We start from the raw sequence: 24,776 nt of genomic DNA, 5'->3' as shown, positions 1-24,776 counted from the left end.
TGTAAACAAGAGAGAGATAAAACAGAAAAATCCTAGGAGTATGCAGATACAACATGCAAATGCAAATAAGCCTGTTAAAGTCACTTTGGAGCTAAATGTGTGAACGGGCTCCTGTCAGCATTGTGCTTAACGATCAAAAGATCCCTTTTTACACACTGCTCATGTCCATTCGGCCCGCTTAATTGACCCACTCTGTTGGTTTTTATAATTTAAACAAGGCGGGAACACCCTGTCATACAACACTAAATAAAATCAGCATAAGTATAAGGTGAACCTCCCAATCATTGGTTTCTACGATACTTGTTTGTATTTAGACGCTGAAGCCAAAAATAAAAGGCTTTTTTAAGTTTGGTCGCTTGTACACGGGTGTGTATGTACTAGCAATGCGTGTTGGCTTTTAATTTGAGGAGTGCCAGGATCTAAACTGGGGTTTATATGGCGATGCGAACCACAAATCTGTCCATGTATAACAATAATCGCACAGAATGTTACCATAAACATTTCCAGCTGTGCGTAAAAGGTGTTAAAATAACATTAATTTTTGTGCATGTACAAGTACCTAACAGAGTCTTCTATTTTTCTCTAGCATTCTCTAGCACATCTAATGTGTCTAGCAGTGGTCGATTACTCCCACCAGAATTTTGCAAACCATATACACATCAAGTGGGGTATTAAAGGTGTTAATTTGGTTAGGGGCAGGAAAAAAAAGAGTTGGTGCTCATTCTTGTGGCATCGGTTAGCTTTCAGTCGTTATTACATTTCATGGCCTGTGACTGTGTTGTAAGCAGACAAAAAACATTTAACTTAAAGGTTTTGAAGTGGACATGTTTCAAAACAATTGAGCTATTACACCTGTAACAAAAACAAATCCTGTACCTTACATTCAGGATAATGAGTCTGATGAGGCTAAATAACCGAACGGTGAAAATTATATAAGTCAAATTTGCAACCGTTGAGCGCATTATGCATTTATTGAAAACATGGTTTAGATAGGACCCTTTTTGAGTCTTTGCATAAACAGTGTTTTGTTGTTTTTAATAGACTGAGTATACCAGTAGGGACTGTTGATACCAGGGCTATGGAACTAAATTATTTTGGGGGACATATTTCCAGAAAAATAAGGGCTGAGTGATCCATATCGCCCAGACCTACATGAACATAAACGCTAACACCATAATATATGTAGCCTATTATTTGTGCACTATTGACTAGTAATGCACTGAAAATTTGGCCGCAACCAAAACCGGATATTTTGATGATGTAAGAAATATGCACAAGATTGTCTGGAACGGAGGCAGCATGTCTGCGATGTGAATGTACTTTAATATATCCGAGATATACCACAGACAGTGATCTACAAAATGTGCAATGTGCAAATATTTAGAGGTCAGTGGCGGCTTTAAGGAGACAAAATGCAGCTGGAGCAGCAGTGTAAAGACAGTGTAACGTCAGGCTTGCTGTAGCTCTCACTGTTTGACGCAGACATTAAGCGACAGACGTAAGGAGTCTCTAAACACGAGTACAGTCTCCAATAACACCAGAAAAGATACTAGATTTGTTGTTAGTCGTTTTTAATTAAGGAACTAGTCACCAAATGGATTGAAGAAGTCTCTAAAAACTTGGAAAATGCTCAAATTACATTGTACAATGAGCAGCAACAATTGAAAAATGGCGCAAACTTTTTTTTTTTTTTTTTAAATGTATGCATAACATTTTTTCAGTCTTTTTAAAGAAAATGTATGCATCATCGTAGATTATACAAATTATATGATGACTTCATGTTGACCATGCCCTTTGCCAATATACCTGTTGCGGTGGGAGTGTGGCTATCTGGTGGAAACCCTGGACCAAGATGGGAATAATTTTAGCTTCTTGAATAGATAAAATGTAGTTGACCCCACATCTTTAAATTTTAATGTATGTGGCTCTTAGTAGAAAAAGTTTGGACATCCCTGCTCTAAAGTGCAACAAGCTTCGTTGGCAGATTACGTAAATTAGTCAAATTTGTGATTAAAACAACACTGTGTGTGTTAAATAATTATTTGAGAGAAGACTGGGAGAAAAAGTTGCCTCTTGCATTTCTGCGCAAGAAAAGATGAAGCCAGCGAAGTTAAATGTCAATTTGTGAAGTATTGACATTATTAAAAGTTAAGTTGTTTTCTGAGAAACTGCATTTTCCAGACTGATAATACAAATGTCCGCTGCTACTTAAAAAGTCAAAGTTGAGAGACACAGTTGATGTTCCCGCACAATTCACATCTTATTTATTACGCACTTTTCATTCCAATACATCTTAAGTGCTACAATACAAACCAAAATTTAAACCATAAACACAGCCATTAAAACCGATCAAATCTTAAGACTAAAACACTATCAGTGAAGCACAAGAAACACAAAACATGTATAATAGTAGCTGTGTTTACTTTAACTTCATCAAAAGATTTTAGTCCGTATATTAATACTTTTTGAGCACATTCAACAATACCGCAATAATAATAACAGTGATCATTTTAGTCACAATAATTGTTAACCATCCATGCATCCATTTTCTACCGTTTGTCCAATAACTGTTTAATTTCATCCCTAGTAGAAATAGACTGTACGACCCATCCTTACTGTACGTCATGGTCCTGATTTGTAAAAGCTAACCTGAACTGTTTTGTTTAGTACAGTAGCATCGCTAACCCAACAAGGGACTCCTCCCAATAGCTCCACCCACTCGGCAGATGACTTTATGAATTTCTTTAATAAGAAAATTGAACTCATTAGAAAGGAGATTAAAGACAACGCATCCCAGCTACAACTGGGTTCTATGAACACAGATACAACTGTATCTACGACGGATACTGCAATACAAAATAGTCTCTCTCTTTTTGATGAAATAACATTAGAGGAACTATTACAGCGTGTAAGTGGGATAAAACAAACAACATGTTTACTTGACCCACTTCCTGGGAAACTTATCAAGGAGCTTTTTGTATTATTAGGTCCATCAGTGCTAAATATTATAAACTTATCACTTTCCTCTGGCACTGTTCCCCTAGCATTCAAGAAAGCGGTTATTCATCCTCTGCTCAAAAGACCTAACCTTGATCCTGACCTCATGGTAAACTACCGACCGGTGTCCCACCTTCCCTTTATTTCGAAAATCCTCGAAAAAATTGTCGCACAGCAGCTAAATGAACACTTAGTGTCTAACAATCTCTGTGAACCTTTTGAATCCGGTTTCAGGGCAAATCACTCTACGGAGACAGCCCTCGCAAAAATGACTAATGATCTACTGCTAACGATGGATTCTGATGCGTCATCTATGTTGCTGCTTCTTGATCTTAGCGCTGCTTTCGATACCGTCGATCATAATATTTTATTAGAGCGTATCAAAACACGTATTGGTATGTCAGACTTAGCTTTGTCGTGGTTTAACTCTTATCTTACTGACAGGATGCAATGCGTCTCCCATAATAATGTGACCTCGGACTATGTTAAGGTAACGTGCGGAGTTCCTCAGGGTTCGGTTCTTGGCCCTGCACTCTTTAGTATTTACATGCTGCCGCTAGGCGACATCATACGCAAATACGGTGTTAGCTTTCATTGCTATGCTGATGACACCCAACTCTACATGCCCCTAAAGCTGACCAACACGCCGGATTGTAGTCAGCTGGAGGCGTGTCTTAATGAAATTAAACAATGGATGTCCGCTAACTTCTTGCAAGTCAACGCCAAGAAAACGGAAATGCTGATTATCGGTCCTGCTAAACACCGACATTTATTTAATAATACCACCTTAACATTTGACAACCAAACAATTACACAAGGCGAATCAGTAAAGAATCTGGGTATTATCTTCGACCCAACTCTCTCCTTTGAATCACACATTAAGAGTGTTACTAAAACGGCCTTCTTTCATCTCCGTAATATCGCTAAAATTCGTTCTATTTTATCCACTAGCGACGCTGAGATCATTATTCATGCGTTCGTTACGTCTCGTCTCGACTACTGTAACGTATTATTTTCGGGTCTCCCTATGTCTAGCATTAACAAATTACAGTTGGTACAAAATGCGGCTGCTAGACTTTTGACAAGAACAAGAAAGTTTGATCATATTACGCCTATACTGGCTCACCTGCACTGGCTTCCTGTGCACTTAAGAAGTGACTTTAAGGTTTTACTACTTACGTATAAAATACTACACGGTCTAGCTCCGTCCTATCTTGTCGATTGCATTGTACCATATGTCCTGGCAAGAAATCTGCGTTCAAAGAACTCCGGCTTATTAGTGATTCCCAGAGCCCAAAAAAAGTCTGCGGGCTATAGAGCGTTTTCTATTCGGGCTCCAGTACTATGGAATGCCCTCCCGGTAACAATTAGAGATGCTACCTCAGTAGAAGCATTTAAGTCCCATCTTAAAACTCATTTGTATACTCTAGCCTTTAAATAGCCCCCCTGTTAGACCAGTTGATCTGCCGTTTCTTTTCTTTTCTCCTCTGCTCCCCTTTTCCTTGAGGGGGGGGGGGGGGGGGGGGGGCACAGGTCCGGTGGCCATGGATGAAGTGCTGGCTGTCCAGAGTCGGGACCCGGGGTGGACCGCTCGCCTGTGCATCGGCTGGGAACATCTCTACGCTGCTGACCCGTCTCCGCTCGGGATGGTGTCCTGCTGGCCCCACTATGGACTGGACTCTTACTATTATGTTGGATCCACTATGGACTGGACTCTCACAATATTATGTCAGACCCACTCGACATCCATTGCTTTCGGTCTCCCCTAGAGGGGGGGGGTTACCCACATATGCGGTCCTCTCCAAGGTTTCTCATAGTCATTCACATCGACGTCCCACTGGGGTGAGTTTTTCCTTGCCCGTATGTGGGCTTTGTACCGAGGATGTCGTTGTGGCTTGTGCAGCCCTTTGAGACACTTGTGATTTAGGGCTATATAAATAAAGATTGATTGATTGATTGAACTGTAATCGTTACTTCCCTAGTCCAAACACTGAAAAATGTTTGTCTGCACTCAGAGCAACAACAGTGCAGCAAGTTACTAGACTTTCGATCTGTATGTGTATTTTTTTTAAACACGAATAATGTCATGCTGTTGCTAGCTCGCGAATATAACCTTTGAGTCAAACTACAAGCTAACACAAGTGGACACATTAGTTTTAATACTGAAACTTTCACTTTTTTGAAAATCCTTAACCTTATTTCTTTGTTTTTATGCCATTGGACCATGGAGTTTATGGCTGAACATGACAAAATCTAACCATGATAAAAAACTGTTTTTCCAGACAAGGAAGTCTGTTTCCAAGACATGTTTACAGCAGCACAGCAGAAAGGATTGTCCCCACGTCGTAGACAACAATGTCCTACACGCATTAAACGTCAGATGTACGACAGCATCCTGACAACAAACGACAAAAGGAGGCTTAGCAAGGACAATTTCTTGCAAACTGCGTTTTTCAATTTATTACTACATAAGTGACCGGCTCCATTTAATTGTAATCACTCTCCAGTGTGTTGAAAAGGTCAAAGTCTGTCGAGCTGAAAAGCCAGTTCACTCTGTTCCTACATTAATCAGCTCATCCGTCTCTGGCCACAGAGAAGCCAGGTCACGTCTCTTACATGAGTGAATATTTTTTTAAACGATGACAAACGGATGAATACAGCTTCTGTCACACTTTATAAAAAAGGCCACATTAAAATCATTTAGGTTCAAAAGGACTATTTGTTTTGCCAGTCACAAAAAGAGGTGAGCAAAAAAGGCAAATAATACAAGTGTCTTACCCTGACTGAAAGGCCATGGCCCCAAACAGTGAGACATTGGAAGTAGGAGTGTTCACAAACGATTCACAAGTAGTCCTGTCATGGCTTGTCAGCCTAAAAAGTGTGTCGCCAACCTTCCTTCAATCAACACCCTTCCTTCCTCTTCATCCACAGTATTGGCCATAGAGCCCCCACAACTTTTCGCCACACTTTTTACACCTTTTAGGTACAGTGTATTTCCTTAGAGAGGAGACAAATCTGACTTCAAGAGGGAGGCGACTGCTCTGCTTGGGAGGTACCACAGTGGCAAGCGGCGGGGGTGGTCACAAGCGACGTGAGGCCTTCGAGAGGCTTTTGTTTCCGCGTGTGTGCTGTGTTTTTGTGGTTACGCATGTGTGGAGAACACACTGGTGGAAGGGGGTGGTGGTAAGGTCAGGGTTAAAAACACTGCAGTGTGTTGGAGATTATAGGTAAAGGACAATTCTTACGTAGTTTTAAAAGAAGCTGATAAGGCTCAATCTCTTATTTAGCAATGTGGAATCATTTCATAGAAATGTGTTCCAGTTTTACAGTTAGAAATTAACAGGCTGCGTTCACAAGACCTCAAGATTAGGTCCGGCCTATTCAACAGGCGGCCCGCTTTTAATTTGGCCCGCCGAACATCACCCAAATAGGCTTGATGAAATCATTCAAACTAGGGTTTGCTCATGTATGCAGAACTCCCGCCACCCCGCAGGAAGCAACAGCAAGACATCCATCCATCCATTTTCTACTGCTAGTCCCTTTTGGGGTCGCGGGGGTTGCCGGAGCCTATCTCAGCTGAGACAGCAAGACATGTGTCACAATTAAGCCACAGTGGGGTAAGTAGAAGAAAACTACTCATCCAAACCAAAAATGCCAAAGTCGACCCTGAAAAAATATATAAATAAATTGCGTAAAATAAGACTTTCAACAGGGACTGGACAACAAAGTATGAATGCCTGCCCCGAGTCAATGTTCGAGCCACGGACACTGTTATAGACAAACAGCAACAGCGGTACAAAATTCACATGTGTAAGCTTCATCACGAAACTTTGTCAGATCTTTGTAAGTAGATATTGTGCATAATGATATTTAGTTGTTTTTTGTATTGAAATTGCTGACTTTGTGATGTCTTTTGTATTTGTGGTTATGTTTTTTGTCTGATTAACTCTGGCAATCAAACCCCGTTTAATACATGTAGAGGGCTATAACAGTACACCTTAGGTTTGATTGTTTTGAGACACATCTGAATGTATTAACAATAAACCTATTTTGTTTATGTAAAATACAGAATGGACGTTACACTTTTGTAATGTTTACTTTGTTTATATTTTTACAAACCCAGATGAAGGAAGAAGTGTAAAGAAATAAAACTAGGAAGGAACATAATTCAAAAGAAGGAACATCAATCCTCAACAAAACTCTTGGAGCTTTTGTTTCTTCATGCTGTTAACTATCAGTATAGTGGCACATGCTGGAAAACGAGTAGCGCGGGCAGAATAATGAATTTATTGACAGTGCAGTGTGAAAGCCTATGTTTTTACTTTGGAATTAGGTAAACACAGGCTCAAAGGAATATAACCTGCGGAAGTACAGTATATTCTGACGAAACAAATTTCAACATCCGGCCCCTGAGCCCTTGGGCTCTAGCACCTGCGGGCCTCTCCATTATCCTTATCCCTGCCTTAGGTTTTAGCTGTTTGTTAGGCATTCTTTTTTTAGACAAAAAAGCAAATTTTTTAAGAATAGCATACTGTACCAAAATATTGGTTTCGGGACAACACTAAGAGGTACATACTGCAATCAATTTAGGCCTGGGCCAATATTTGATAAGTCAATTAACCGACGATAAATGAAAATTAAGTCGGTAGGTTTTCCAGAATCGATAAATCACCATAATATATGTAACCAATCTTGTCCTTCATCAAGCGCCTTTGATTCTTTGTGAAGCAAGGCGGGTCGGGTTGTATGCCAGCTAACATCACATAGTGCAGATCTCACCAACCCGCGGTTCTTTGTTTGGTTTCATGCAGCTCTTACGTTAATATAGAAGTCTGTGTTTTTTTTAATGTGCATGTTCAGCAAGCGTCACTAGGTCACTCTTGTTTTTGCGGGCATTTGTAATACAAATAAACGATAAACCACAACAAATAAACCACTGTAAAACTCCCGACAGTTCGTAGTACCGTATTAAATTAAAATGACCGAAAACCGTCATTCATAACTGCACTTTGATACGGACGGACTTACAGGCGCTATCTTGCTTGCTAGCTTAAATGCTAATATGTAAACAAAAGACATTAACGTCAACGTCATTCCCCAATCTAAAGTTGTAAAAAGACATGACTCTTTAAACAAGTGAGCGACAGCATTCACATTATACATAACGAATGTGCTGTTTTTGCACAAAGAAATCGAAAAACTACACAGTGTCAAGTTTTAACAGACGGACTTTGTTGAATACAAAGTGAACTCTCGTGACGTCACATAAACCGAAAGTGAAACAACTGTGCACATGTCTGAATTTAAAATAGAGTATAAACATATTTAAACACACAAATGAAACTAATATGGCTCCAATGACACCAGAACAATGTTTCATGTTTCTTTCGCCAAGAAAGTTTGTCTATTTATTTTAGTTGTTAAAAAAATACAATTGGCGAAAAGATATAAGTGTGTGTATAAGTACTTATTGAGCACATTCAACAATACCATGAAAATATTGATAACTGTGATCATTTTGGTTTACAAAAACTATTTAGCCATTTTGTTGATTGTTTTAGTTGGGTATGTACCTCCAGCCCCTCTTTAACAGAAACATAACTTATTTTATTGATTTAGATTTTTATTCAAGTGAAAAATGTAGTTTACAGAGTATATTTTATGTTTATTATTTGTTTTATTTAACTTGGTATTTAAAAGTTTACATTTCAATTACAATGTTAAAATAAACAAGAAATACAAGTTAATTGCACTCGAAATGGTATACTTAAATTATTACGTATTCTAATTACATGAGTGGTTAATTTAGTCTCAAAAAAAAAAGCAATAATATTGTTTATCGGCAATAATTTGTAGGTCAATATATTGTAGAGCAAAATGTGTTATCGGCACTGGCCTAAGTCATTTTAACAATTATTTTATATAATTTTTAGGATAATGGGAGGATCTCTTTCTAAATGTTCTGAACTCCTGTTTTGATGTCGTACTGACCTGGTATTTTTTTAGGCTTTAGTTGTTTTTATCCATGTAAACGGGGTTTTTCCCAACCAAAAATAAAAAAATGAATATGTGGACATTTGATACAATTTTTGTTTTGTCTCTGCCTCAATATTGGAATCATAGTGTTTGTTGTTTTCTGCAGCAATTATTTATAAGTTAAGGTTGTCAAAAATCCTATTTTTTATGAGGCTGTTTTCATGTCAACATGCCCTTAGAGTTCCCGGTCTAATATAACTGGAACACTCTAAAAGAGGAACCTTTGAACAAGACATGAACCACACCAGTAACTGTTTCCCCCGAATAACTAATTGAACGCAGTGGTTATCGTATAAACCAGCGATTGTAAAACTGTGGTACGCCAAATAATTACTTAATGAAATATTCAAAATCAGCGTTACTGTTCAAACTGTGTAATGTTAGTGGCTGAAAATATTTAATATACTTATTAAATAAATAACTATTATGTCATGTCTCACTTTGCATATTGTTAAGATGTGAGTAAATATAACCTTTTAACTCCATAATATACTGGAAGTACAGTGGCTTGCAGGTCAATTAGTAACAGCATGTAGTGCAAAGAGAGGCAGAGCAAGCAGTAGTGAGGAAGGGAGCCGAGCTCACCTCTCTCTTAAAATGGAACAGTCCACCATTGCGCCATAAAAGGTGATGTTATTTTACACCACAAGGCCCCTCCTCCGCGTGATGTCAGTCCTCCCAGAGAGGCAGAGCCAACCAGGGCCAGTGTTTCCGTCAACAAGCGCCTTCCCCCACTATGCCCTTAGCACACAGGGTTAAGCACCCAAGCAGCCGCTTAAAGGGACAGCGCGCAGATTTCCTGAGACTCAGCTTGTAAGAATCAGCTACAATTAGGGCGATGACACATCTTTGCCAAATGTGTCATCAGCGCATAGTGCAATGTTTATAAACGCTTTCAAAAGCTACAATCTTCATAAGCACACAGGACCATGAATAGACTGTTGTTAATGCGGGAGTGCAGAACACCATTCCACTTTATTAACATGTTTTACATTTTGCTACAGGGACTATTCAGTATCTTCGAAGTGGAAATGCTTCAGCTTAGCAGTGTTTGATTTGATCTGTTGCTTACTTAGCAAAGATGTATCACAGTCCATGACAGAATTTTGGTTCATTTTAGAGCCCCAAATTTGTCCCAAAATGTATCACGTACTAGAGATCAACCGTTAGGGTTTTTTTCAGGGCCGATACCGATAATTAGTAGTCAAGGAGGCCGATAAGCGCTATTTGGCGCTGATAATTCATGTGCTGAATAGTACACATCAGTAAACAACTGGACAAAGCTTTAAGTTGTTTATTTTAACATTACTTTTCAAGAAGCGGCGGACCAGAAGCGACAATGTTATGTGCAATGCTAATGTGGTTATTTTAGCAGCAAAAAACATCAGAGGATATCACAAACACTTTAATTTTTGTCTTAAGAGGAGCATCTACATTTGCATTTCAAAATGTGAGAAAATAGGTATATACAGGGGACTTTTCTACATCACAGTAACTTGCAAGCTCATCATTGTTATAGCAGTTAAGGGATTTTGTAAATTGTAAGGTTTCCTCAAAAAGTAACCCTAAAATATCGGTTGGTTGAAAAGCCAAAAGCCAAATATCGGCACCGGTAATAGAAAATAGAAAACATTTACTGTAGAAATAATTCAATTCAATCAAAAATAAATATTATAGAAACAGTGCATTATATTATTAAGTCAATATAAAATAGTAAAAACTGCAAAGTCCAAAAGGGAGTATGTTACATAAAACGATGACTTCTAGAATGGAACCCCTCGAGTCATAATTACTGGGACGTATTGTCACAACCGATTGTCTGCACCCTATCAGAAAAGACACAATTTGGTTATGACCGCTGCTTTTCTTAGAAATGCTGCAACATTCCCACAGGGTAGAGGGAAAAAAACGCCCCCCCCCCCCCCTCACTCCCCTCTATTTAAAGGTCATACTTGGATTAAGTGGTCAGTTATTTTCAGCACATCTATTATACAGTATATGCCACTTACAGCCGTATAGAAGCAGGCATTAAACAAGTGGAACATTTAAATTGCACTGTGTGGAAAGCACAAATGACATTTTCTACTTGTGATAGAGCTTCTTAAACATGTATACAGTGAGCCATGTTTGTTTCATTAAACAAAGCAACCTGTGTTAATGTTATTTATATCCATGCAGTTCTCGCTCGAATGTGTAGGTAGCGCCCGTGTAAGCACCTCTGGCGTTGTTGAAGCCAACCTGCTGACTGCACGCATTCCACAGAAGGGTCCATTCAATAGCCCTGGGCCTGCCTCATATAAACAGCTGTTTGGGGAGGAGGGCCTACAAGACTCCCTGCACCCATGACAAAGAAACTACTAGATAATGCAGCAAATATTACATGGAAGTCACACAACCTAACATCAAGTCAATAAAATAGTCTTTAGATAAAAGTGATCGCTATTAGCCAACGAATAGTACCGTAGGTTGACATCATTGCTTTTAGTATAATTAGGCAACTACTACTTCCTGGAGAATGGGGCCAAGGGAAAACCCAATTCGATTGCAGCATATGTTTAAAAGACAATAACCAAGTTTGTGTGTGAAAAATGGTCTCTACAAATGACAACCCACATGTAGTGTGCATGCCAAGCCAGTAGTTGGCGATAGCATGTTATGTCTATAACGTCAGCTATCGTTTTTAGTGTTTGGGTTATTTAGTTTTAGTTTATTTAATTACAGAACTAGATCGAATACATTTATTTAAAAAACTAGATCGAATACATTTATTTCCCTAGAAAAAGGGTTGTCTTGTATCTGGGGTCTATACATTTCTACATCCAAACCAACATATGGTACAAAACAACTTTCTAGGAGAGACTAAGAAGAGATTTTCTCCATGTGACTCACGCTCACCAGTGATGTGGCAACACATCTTAAAGGTTGTTTGTAAAACAGCAAACGACAGATGAGTAGTGATCATAATTTTAAAACAATGGCGAGCAATGAAGCAAACAACAGACTAGAGATACAACTATTAATTTAATTAGAAGAAAAAACGTTGGAATTATACTTTGTTACTTCGATTAATTGTTTAATTGTTTTTTTTAATAACCTAAGGCCTAAAATCTATAACGCTATGTATATTGCAGCCTCCTGCGCTAACGATATATCATGATATTTTATTTGTTATCTAAATAATAATAGAAACATTTCAATACGTGTTACACAGGCTCCGAATTTTGGCTGCTGACATATGCCATAACATAATTTCCAGTTGTATTATTCCTCTACTTGTTAATTTACTGTAAATATCTGGTTAGCTTCTGTTGTAACATGGTTCTAACTACACTTCTATAAAAAAGACCAATCATTTATTCTCCTGTTGATTCAATACTTTACATCAGTTTTTGGCAATAATATAAATTTGGAGTTACAGTATCGGTCATACCAATACTAATACTGATACTATAAAATGTTTCAGAGCATTGAATGGTTAAATTTTTGATCATAATTATAGTTAGACAAAAACACAGGCAATAAATATTGAAATTATTTCCTACCATTGGCTCCAATTTAAATAATTAGTTTATGGCCTTGAAAGCCCTCCTGTGTCGAGAAGCTTATTTTTTGAGTTTTTTAAAGAGTAAGAAAAACGAAAAAACAATTTTGAAAATAAAAATATCAATCTAATCACTGTAGTACTGAACTTATACTATAGTTGGTATCATTACAGTTGATAATTGTATCAACCCGCCCATTTTTATGTACATTCAAGAGTTTCTAGCTTACGGTTACTTAGCATACCGGTAACCTTTTAAGAGCACGTTCAGCTGTTCCTCTTCCTCCGGTGATGACACTTTTAAGAAACTTAGTTTATCTGCCGCCATGGAGGCAAGGATTGCTATCTCAGAAGTGGCTTTTCATTGGGGAGGGAGGGACATTAGCCGCTAGCAAAAATTCAACAACGTGTTGAGGACGACTTTGCTTGTCTTGTCTTGTAGCACACTGCTAGAATGTGTCATCACCATGCATTATCACGATATGACAGCAGTATAAAAGTACCAGGAGAGTGGAAAAACAAGTTAACTTTATATACTTAATTGTGTTTCATTGTATCCATTAAACCATATCCAATTGTTTTGACAATCCGCAAAGTATGTGAAAATACAGTCTAAAGATCACAAAACGCCACACTTTCAGACGGCCATTTTCAGTATTCTGCTGCGAATGTCCTTGGCAATTTCTGTAGATTTGGGGACGTCACGATGGGAACGCTTCTGCACTCTGACCATATTAGCAGTTCAGTCATATTGGAAATATGCAAAAATTAAAACGATGTGCTGTTTATCATTCACAATCGCCATGTTAGACATGAACACATTTTTTTAATGCATTCTAAGTGTGAATAAATACAAAGTCAGCAAACAATTGAGTCAATGGGGACTGTCTGATATGTCCACAAAGCCCTCTAAATAACCCAACCATACATATCATGACCTGAATATTAACCAAATATTAGCGATATTGTTATTATAAGCGCTAACGCAGACAAAATATTTTTCAGCTGCGTATTGACAACAGAGAGCTAACTACTAGCATCATATGCTGCACCATTGAGCTGGACGGTGTCCTGCTGCATTGTGTCTTTAAATCGGCAACGTTAATCTAGATTATGAATGCTTCTAAATTCTCACCTACATGTTACGAGGATTTAGCCATGAATCTAGAAATTACTCATCTGTGACATTTAATTTATGCCCGGAGATGGAGACACAGACACGACAATCGAAGACGGTTTATGCACGCAGCAACTTTTCCTTTTAACCCTTAGTGTGGATTATGATTAGTTCTTCATCGAAACGGGAAGATATGAACATCCTATCAGTGGTCATCGCAGTGAAAACAGACATTGTACAGTAAGCTTTCGTTTTAATATGTTTGTATTTCTTGTTTAGCACTTAGCCATACTGCTACATGATGCTATAGTGTTTCACAAAAGCTGGATCTGTTTGGCAGACAGCTTCTAAAACGTGTAGCTCACCCTCCTTATATGTGGTTCCCACCACTATGGCATGGATCACATAAGTGGCTTGCTCATTATCTCTCAAAATGGCTCGGGAATCTCAGTGAGATTGATAATATTTTCATCATATCTATTTACTCGTAAACTTTGGTGTTATAAATCCGATATGAATGATAATATATTCAATATAGAGGCAACTTGTTTTTCCATTTTACAGCTCTATTTTTGGCCAAATGTATATAATTTATTACCGTATATCGCGCAAACCTTTTCTTGAATCATCCGATTTTTGTGTCATACTGTACTTTATTAGCTTATTAGTCTTGATTGACATGCTCTCAACACAGGTTATATGTGATCATTCAGGCAAAGCAACTTTAAAGCACTTTGGGATTCAGCATGCCTCACATTATTCCGTCTGGAGGGAGTTGACAAGTGTTTACAGGTCATGTCATGTAGGTTTCGCATCACAATACCAACTGAAGGCAATGCTAGGATAATCAATGTGCATATTATCCACATATAGTATTGAGGGGAAACTGACATATCTGCAGAATGTTAATTGTTTTTTAGTAAATATACTTATAATTAAAATGGATTGGTTTTACCGATACCCAAAGGTGCTTCAAAGTAAAACCCATTATTCAAAATGTGTACAGTCACACACTTGTGGTGGTAAGCTACATAATCAGTAGCTGCCCTGGAGTAGACAATGGAAACGTGGCTGCCAATTTGTGCAAACGGACTTGCCGACCACCACCAAACACTTTTATACACCAGTGTGGTCTATACTGTACACAACATAGGTTAAGTGTTTTGCCCAAGGACACAACAACAGTGACTAGGATGGATGACCTCCTTCACTTCCAAGTCCTTAGCCACTGTCGTCTAAATATACATTCATTATTGTACTGCAGTGTGTCGCAACCTACCAAACCTGGTCTACGTTGAAATCCATGTTGTAGTCATGGCTGCTGCAGTCTTATGTCTGGGACTATCAGTATCCAACTACGGCATTCAAGGCCATGGAACAAGGCTATGATTGGTAATGTCATTCTGGTAGAGCTCCATTTAAGAGGCCTTTCTTCCAGCTCTGACACAAAAGACACATTATTCTGCTTGTGTATTGTGAAGCAAGTGTTAGCTAGCGGAACTTGACACACACTCACAAACCCTCAATTATCATCTTTCCAAAAGAATAATGTGCCACTTAAAGGGGAACAGCACTTTTTGGGGGGAATTTTGCCTATCGTTTACAATCATTACGAAAGAAAAGAACACACGTCTTTTTTGGGCAAGGGTTTTAAAGATCATAAAAAAAATTTTTCAAGATGCGGCTAATGGGATCCGTTATGGTCGCCATCAACGTTTTATAAACACACTGCAAGTCTGTATGTAATGTAGTAACAGACATTTTATAAGAAATATGTAATATGTTCAATATTTACAGAATTTTGGACATTTTAATCAATAGCAGGTCAAAAAAGTAAAATGTATGACTTTTTAAAACGCCACTGTACGGAGTAGTACACGGACGTAGGGAGAAGTACAGAGCGCCAATAAACCTTAAAGGCACTGCCTTTGCGTGCCGGCCCATTCACATAATATCTCACTCACTCACAAGTGAATACTTGGTCAACAGCCATACAAGTCACACTGAGGGTGGCCGTATAAACAACTTTAACACTGTTACAAATATACGCCACACTGTGAACCCACACCAAACAAGAATGACAAACACATTTCGGGAGAACATCCGCACCGTAACACAAAATAAACACAACAGAACAAATACCCAGAACCCCTTGCAGCACTAAGTCTTCTGGGACGCTACAATATACACCCCCCGCTACCCCCCACACACACACACACCTCAACCCCGCCCACCTCAACCTTCTCATGCTCCTCATGAGGATGTCCCAAATTCCAAGCTGCTGTTTTGAGGTATGTTAAAAAAAATAATGCACTTTGTGACTTCAATAATAAATATGGTAGTGCCATGTTGGCATTTTTTTCCATAACTTCAGTTGATTTATTTTGGAAAACCTTGTTACATTGTTTAATGCATCCAGCAGGGCATCACAACAAAATTAGGCATAATAATGTATTAATTCCACGACTGTATATATCGGTATCGGTTGATATCGGAATCGGTAATTAAGAGTTGGACAATATCGGAATATCGGCAAAAAAGCCATTATTGGACATCTCTAATTCTGATTATACTGCAGCCTCTTGCAATGACTACCACAATATATTATTTGGCATATAAATGATAATAGGACTTTAGCAAAACGGGTTACCAAGGATTTTAGTTTGGCTGTTGACCTATGCAGGGAAATAAGCGGTAGAAAATGGATGGAAGGGATGGATGTTGACCTATGCAGTAACATATTGCATAATTTCTGGTTGTATTATTTTCACAAAACTATTATTATTCAACTTGATAATATTCTATTAATATATGGTTACTTGTTGATGTAACATAGTTCTATCTACACTTGTGTTAACAGAAATGTTATTTGGATGCTTAACATCAGTTTTGGGTGAAACTACAAATTATAATACAGATCCAATACTAAGTTGTTACAGGGGCAGCATTGGCCTTACTTATGTAGATAAAAAACGTTTTTTTTAACAATAATAGACAGACAAAAACACAGGATAGCAGTGTAACTATCAAATTAATATTCAAATGATTTTCTGAGTCCATTCCATACAATATTTTGAGCAAAACAAAAGGCAATAGTGCAAGATAACGTACATAAGCAAAAACTACAGTACGCTCTAATTTCAATCATTTGTTTTTAGTCCTTTTAACACTCCTGTTTTAGAGGTCACACTAACTACACTGTTTGGATTAAGGTTGAAGTTAAAACAAATGGTGACTGTGCCCTCAGCTTGGCTTATGTAATCAAACCAAAGGCAAATGCCACTGAATGTTTGTGGGTTGACAGTGAGGAAAAACCTGATTAGATTGATAGCTCAACCATCTGTCACCGCGTTTGTTTGTTCACTGTCCAAATTCATATTAAATGGCGAATATAAACTTGTCACCTGAACGTGTTTATATCTTATCTCATTGCCACAAACTGATTCATTAAAAGTCGATCTACACATACAATTACGGTTGAACACCCACTGCCACCGAAATCGAACAATTCCCAACTTGATTAGAATGTTCTGGAATGTTGCTTTTGGATTTTTTTTGTGTTACCACTACAAGACGGTACAAATGAATAATAGTGAGACGATAACTGCACAACTGCTAACAGTGTAGCGTAACAGAATGTTTACATGCAATAAAGAAACCCCAATTATTGCAAGAACTAGGTGGCCACTTGTCCAGGGTGTACCCCGCCTTCCGCCCGATTGTAGCTGAGATAGGCTCCAGCGCCCCCCGCGACCCCGAAGGGAATAAGCGGTAGGAAATGGATGGATGGATAGTTTAAATTAGCTTTCAACAACACATGTCAATCTTAAAACACACGATTGTAAACTATGGCAGGACGATTGTGGCAAACATAATCACAATTATTTTTAAATCACAATAACACGATTTTTCATTAATTTGAAAACATGAGTATTTATTGTACCACCAAAAACTCTACTTTTAATATAATTAAAAAATAACACAGATATAAATTTTGTAACGAATTAACAAGTATACAAATATTTTTAGTAACAACAATACATTTAAATAACAAAGAAATACGAAAAAATAAAATTCCTTTTACTTTTTATTTTGTGAGATTTTTGTGTCATTAATGAAATGTTTGTTAATTGAATGCAAACCTCCACACATTTATTGGTGCAATACATATTTTGACAATTTTAACAAGTATTTTAAGTCATAGCATGATAATTGTGTAAATGTAGCAATAAGTGCTTCAAGCACATTATGCTTGTGTATAGTACTTCTTCGAAACCTTTATTTTGTTAGCACTGTCAGACCGGATGTTGTGCACAGCACTGTTGCTGTGAAGGGGGGAAGTGTGCTGCTGTTCTCAGCATGACAAGTGTGGTGACGACTTGAGGCGGTTTAGAAAAAGAGAGCCTCTCAAGTTGCGACTACTGCCCTGTTTGTACATTAATGTTACATCGATGAATTTGTTCACAACAACACAAGCAGATGAGAGGTATTGTGGGTGTATGGATTGTTCTTGCTAGCTTTAGCTTACAAATTGTTTTTTAAAATGGTTATTGAGTGTTTCGGGGATGGCTGAGTGGTAACAGACATATTATTTTCCTAAACAAATGTTATTTCTCCTCACAATGACAGCATTTCAGTAACATCAATTTCTGTGATATTCTGCATTTAACAGCAGTATCCGTTATATTGGCCAATTCTGGGATTCTGTCTGAGTTTAGTGATTGCTGATTAGGCATACCACCACTGTGTCAAATAAAAGTAGCAACCAAGGTGACATCCCAAACTTCTAGTATACCGGTACATGCTCTTTTTCCCCGCTCAGGAATTTGCATGCTCGTTGTGCGGCCCATTAATTGTTTTTTTTTAATTGTAATATTTCTATAATTGTGAGAAGCCAAAATCTAATTCGTGATTACAATGTAATTAATTGTGCAGCCCTATTGGACACCAGTTCTCTCTGGCATGTAGTGAGCTACTATATGCGCCAGTCTCCGTGGGGGACCAACACGCCGCTCTTCACTACAAAATTCACCAGCGAAGAAGACCAAGCCAACAAGAAGTAAAGATACAGAAGCTGAAACAAATCCATATTTTTAAAAGATATGAACGCGACAAGCGGTAGAAAATGGAATACATTAATTGATTATCAAATAAAAACCTACCTGGTAAAAATAAGTGGCTGTGTTCTCAAAAAAGACACTTTAGAGTTGCAACACATTATCTGCCACAGAAAGACTTATCACCAAAATAGTACTACCAAAACCAGGTTCTAGACCAGACTGGGATCTGGAGTCTAAACATGGACGTTTCCGAATAAATTTTTTAGACCTTAAACAATGGAAACTGTAGCCGCCATTTTGATGTGCAGTGCTGTTTTCAAATTACTTTAAGTCTTGACTACAAAGTATTTCAACGGTTGGAATCTGCGCTTTTGACTGGTATACGACTTATTAAGCTAATCTACGTCACAGCAGCTCAAACGAGGCACCAAGCAGTGAGGACGATGTTTGTTTCCAGAGCAGCTAGCCTGAAACACAGGTGTCAGGGGCAGACGCAGAAGCAGATTTTTACAACAAGGTTTAGCAGAAAAGTGATATTATATCAGATTGTAGCCGTTTTGTATCCTTTACGTTCATATTTTGCCATGTTTGTTGCATTTTAGTTGATTGTAAAATATGTCGTTACAGAGGAGTAAAAGACGAGCGATGTTCATATGTTGTTAATATTCATTGTTTTATTGTTCATAGTTATTATTTTCATGTATTATGTATTTTCATGTACATTCTGGGTGTCTCATTTAGTGAAACAATGTAAAATTCCATTACGTTTTTGAGGTGGTCTGTCATACGTTTTTAGCATTCTATTCGACATTGTTGTGAGTGTTCCTGAAAACAGGGACCCAAGCACACATACTGCACATCAGATTTTTACAGCTAAATATATATAAAATATATAAATATATAAATACACACCGGCCACCGGACACATTTTTTTCATACTTTGGCCAGGGGTGCGACTTATACTCAGGAGCGACTTATGTGTGAAATTATTAACACATTACCGTAAAATATCAAATAATATTATTTAGCTCATTCACGTAAGAGACTAGACATATAAGATTTCATAGGATTTAGCGATTAGGAGTGACAGATTGTTTGGTAATTTCAGTTGGTTATTCAGCCTGTTGTTCACTATTCTTTATTTATTTTAAATTGCCTTTCAAATGTCTATTCTTGGTGTTGGGTTTTATCAAATACATTTACCCAAAAAATGCGACTTATATATGTTTTTTTCCTTCTTTATTATGCATTTTCGGCAGGTGCGACTTATACTTCGGAAAATACGGTAGGTCTGATACAGACAATCTCCACATCTGGTTTAATTCATCACCTGAAATCCAAATATCCCAATCATCATTCTGATTGTAAACACCAACACACAGGAAAGTAAAGTGAGACAGTTTCCCAGTAATTTTCCAATCCTTTAGTCAGAAATTCAGTTATTAGCCTTGATGTTGTTGGAATACATGTGGTAAATAAATATTTTCATTATTTTAGGATTGTTTTATTCTTTATATGATCAATAGTAATTTGTGCAATTGTAATGCCTTGATTTTAGTGAGGTAAGTACACAGTCATAGCAATTATTGCAATGCAATAATGATGTTTTGGTCTTGTTCAATCAGTTTCGGTTTCATGGGCGGGATGGTTTTTGTGAATGTGACATCATGTAATATGTAATAAAATAGTCTAATAACAGGGGTTAAAACGTTATCCATATATTTAAAGAGAAAGCTTTGTGTTTTTGTTCATTATTCATATTAACATTTCAGCTTGTCCTGAAGCTACGTGCCCATACATAATGGCGATGGCTTCAAGGCAAGCCGCTGTTGCTTTTCTGCAGCCGCTGGCTGTGAAATTGTTTGATTTGATATGCAGCGGAGCCTGCTATTTAAATGTTAATATCACTGACAATCACTTTATTTAATTGTGGCAGTCAAAATTGTGATTAAAACTGGATTAGTTAAGCATGAAAAGTGTGCCACAGACTCAAAATCCCCTTTCAGAACCCTCTCTGTTCACTTTCTCAAACGCTACGTGTCATCAAAAGGCAACAGGTTTTATTTGCATATAATCAAACGACGGTTAACAGCGTTTTACATTTTTATGACAGTCAAAATATTAACTAACATGACACACAGTTGACTAGCCTTCAGCACGCTTCCGTCTACACCAGGGGTCGGCAACCCGCGGCTCCGGAGCCGCATGCGGCTCTTTGAGCACTCTGATGCGGCTCAGCAGCTTACTTGCTGAACCCCCCCAATTTTCCCGTGAGACTTCCGGATTTCAGTGCCTCTCGCAGAAAACTCCCGGGATTAATATTCACCAATTTTCACCCTTACAGCTATATTAAGGGCATGCCATGATGGTACAACATTTGGCGCTCTCTACAATCTGTATTAACAGCGTGCCAGACCAACACTTGTTATACAACATTCCTCTTCTGCTTGCACACGTACATGACAGCAAGGCATACTTTGTCAACAGCCACACAGGTTACACTGACGGTGACCATATAAAACAACTTTAACATTCTTACTAATAATGCGCCACACTTTGAACCAAAACCAAACAAGAATGACAAACACATTTCGGGAGAACATCTGCACCTTAACACAACAGAACAAACACCCAGAATCCCATGCAGCCCTGACTCTTCCGGGCTACATTATACACCCCTGCTACCACCAAACCCCGCCCCCACACCCCCTCTGTGCGTCGGTTGAGGTGGGCGGGGTTTGGTAGCGGAGGTGTATAATGTATCCCGGAAGAGTTAGGGCTGCATGGGATTCTGGGTATCCGTCCTGTTGTGTTTATGTTGTGTTACTGTGCAGATGTTCTCCCGAAATGTGTTTGTCATTCTTGTTTGGTGTGGGTTCACAGTGTGGCGCATTATTAGTAAGAGTGTTATAGTTTTTTTTATACCGCCACCGTTAGTGTAACCTGTGTGGTTGTTGACCAAGTATGCCTTGCTGTCACCTACGTGAGCAAACAGAAACACCATACAACGTATGGCTGATCATGCACGCTGGTTGTAGTGTGTGCTACATGCTGTAGCATCACGGCACGCATAACGCTGACAAGCGCCATTCATTTAAAACCCGCGTGCCGCACCAGCTTTCAAATTCCATATAAAGATGTAGGCAGCGTGTCTGAGACCCCTAGTTTATACATAGCACAAAGCAAAAAGAAAAACTTTGTATGCAGTGTTAATTCATTTAAAATTTCAAAATAAATTTGCGGCTCCCATTGTTTTCTATAATTTGCGAAACTGGTCAAAATGGCTCTTTGACTGGTAAAGGTTGCCGACCCCTGGTCTACACGTACCTAAACTCTATACATCACCAAAGTGCAACTATTTTATTTATAGTTTTGTTGTGCACTGGATGGCCGTGCGCGACCCGAGGGTCCCTGGTTCAATCCCCACCTAGTACCAACCTCGTCATGTCCGTTGTGTCCTGAGCAAGACACTTCACCCTTGCTCCTGATGGGTGCTGGTTAGCGCCTTGCATGGCAGCTCCCTCCATCAATGTGTGTGTGAATGGGTAAATGTGGAAGTAGTGTCAAAGCGCTTTGAGTACCTTGAAGGTAGAAAAGCGCTATACAAGTACAACCCATTTATCATTTATCATTTATTATCATACGACGACTGAATTTTTTACACTTGTGTGCCAGTCAAAACACATACAATTAGGCCGCCACAAATAGATTTGGAGCAACATGTTTGCCCTCACTCATAAACACACTTAACATGAGTTTCTGTGAATAGAGCATGTTGCTAAAACCCTATATAATTGGTGACTATGTAACTCTGGTTTCTAACACACCTCATACGCACCTGATCCCCAAGTGAACAAGACAGCGTAGCAGGATCGATCAGTGTTGCCCACTTAGCGACTTTGCTCTATTTCGCAAGTATTCAGACCCCTCTGAGATACAATACGGCTACCGATACATATCACAACTTTTTCTGGCATCAGTGGGGACTTTTAGAGACTCCGACATGCAAACTCTGTAAAGGGCTCGAAAGGGCACGGGATTTCGCAATGCATTGTGGGGGCTGGGCAGTCATTGTTGCTGAACAATTTTTTTGTTTCCATGGCTGTACTCAACCAGCAGTATTGTGAGATAGAACAACAAATTGGAACAAAATGGAGGCTCGCTGGAATTGATCCATATGACCACGTCCAACAGACAAGTTTTGAGCAAGTTGACAACCGTGTCCTGTATCTCGATCGTCGGATTTTATACAGGCCAAACATTTTGGAATGCCAAGTCGGTAATTGCTCGTGGACAAACCAAACCTCAGAATTTTACATTAGAAAGAGAAGACTGTCATCTTTTCAAAGGTAAGTCAACAGGACTTGTCATTGTGTGGTGTCTCCTGGACAAATTTGTTTCAAACTAAACATATTACAAGTTTAAAATACACTGAGCATTAATTTGGGAAATTATTAATTTAACTAATTAGGCTATTGCTTATTTCCCCAAATACTGTACTTTGTCCGTCCCCCGCAGCTAGCTTAGCTTAGCTAACAATAAAATCCTACTAAATGCTACAAGTGCATCAAATAAGACAGGCCTTGATTCAAACTTACCGGTGAGAAAATGCCGTGAACACACCAACATGTAGCAGGTGATGGTGTTAAAAGTCATGTTTGATCGTCACATGGCTGCTTTCCAGCAGGCTATTCACTGTCTCTTTATTAGCTTCATAACCTAACTTCTTGTGGCTTTGCTTACACTCTGGAAATTAAAAAAATCTCACCAAATCCTTTTATTTTCTAAAGGAATCATAACCATGATTGTGGCAGTTAATGATATTGTACATTTGCGGCATGTTTTGAACTTGTAAATAAAAAATCTAAACTTGAGCACAGAAACTTGTATTCAGCCATGTAAATAAGCTATTAAGAGCCCAGTAAGACCCACAATATGGAAGTATTATTGTAGCAAAATTATTTGCAAACGAGCATCTCGATCTGTGTGTGTGTAATCCAATTCATGTGTGTATTAATGTGTGTGTCTATATACAGTACTGGCCAAAAATTTTGACAAACCTTCTCATTCAATAGGTTTTCTTTATTTTCATGACTATATCAAAACTATGAATGAACGCTTGGAGTTATGTACATAACAAAAAAGATGAAATAACTGAAAACATGGTTTATATTCTAGTTTCTTCAAAATAGCCACCATTTGCTCTGATTACTGCTTTGCACACTCTTGGCATTCTCTCGATGAGCTTCAAGAGGTAGTCACCTGAAAGGGTTTTCACTTCACAGCTGTCATAGTTTTGATGCCTTCAGTGACAATCTACAATGTAAATAGTCATGAAATAAAGAAAACACATTGACATGAGAAGGTGTGTCCAAACTTTTGGCCTGAACTATATATCAAGCTGTGTGTATGTAATCAGATCTGTGTGTGCGTCTGTTCTTAATATGATTTGATTGTGTGCCCCCCGCGACCCCAAAAGGAATAAGCGGTAGAAAATGGATGGATGGATGTGTGTAAAAAAAAAATATCTGTCTGCCCGAATTATGATTTGTTTGTGTGTAAAAAAATTATATCTGCGTTTTAAATCAGCGTGTGTGTAGAAAAACAAGGGTGTGTGCATATTTAGATGTGTGTAAAACGGAAACCCTTCATTGGTTGTCTTTTTACACGTGACTTTTGAAACAATTCTGCGGTGTACGACTTGTCTGTCTATACAGCAATTTGAAAGCGTGAAAGGCTTTGTCTGCAACTTGCTTGTCCAATTTCTACTGCGCAACTTGCTCGTGCCTTTTCTTAAACACACCACTAGTCGGCACCTTGCAGCCACTCACACTCTTGTTAGCGTTGAAGCCAAGAACAATTAACGTTTCATCACTTGCTGTAAATAGAAATTCATGTTTTAGCAGAAACCTAGTTGTCAAGAGTATTTTTGTATTCATATAAGCGATCATGTTATGACAGAGAGGCCGAAATGATAGCGTTTCCTCCGCCAGGGGGTGTGGCTCCCTTAGAGATAGGGCAACTG

General features: G+C 38.4%; 1 protein-coding gene and 1 long non-coding RNA gene across 5 annotated transcripts in view; one reads left to right on the top strand and one right to left on the bottom strand.

Moving 5' to 3' along the window:
- The window catches only part of LOC133607684 (uncharacterized), a 45,810-nt gene that overhangs the window by 11,936 nt on the left and 9,098 nt on the right, over positions 1-24,776 (top strand). The window lies entirely within an intron of this gene.
- aff4 (AF4/FMR2 family, member 4) overlaps positions 1-24,776 on the bottom strand; it is a 77,296-nt gene that overhangs the window by 45,126 nt on the left and 7,394 nt on the right. The window contains exon 1 of one of the 4 annotated variants that reach the window (XM_061962543.1): positions 5,776-6,211. The exons of 2 other annotated variants lie outside the window; for them this stretch is intronic. In XM_061962543.1, coding sequence (XP_061818527.1) covers positions 5,776-5,792 — 17 coding nt within the window. In that variant the 5' untranslated portion in view covers positions 5,793-6,211. Of the gene's footprint in view, positions 1-5,775; positions 6,212-24,776 lie in introns of those variants that run through there. One more of the 4 variants, XM_061962546.2, reaches the window with a different exon arrangement.

Source organism: Nerophis lumbriciformis, linkage group LG09, assembly GCF_033978685.3.
Source record: "Nerophis lumbriciformis linkage group LG09, RoL_Nlum_v2.1, whole genome shotgun sequence".
NCBI lineage: Eukaryota > Metazoa > Chordata > Actinopteri > Syngnathiformes > Syngnathidae > Nerophis > Nerophis lumbriciformis.
The sequence above is the reverse complement of the archived record's forward strand: the minus strand, read 5'-3'. Positions and strand labels throughout refer to the sequence as shown.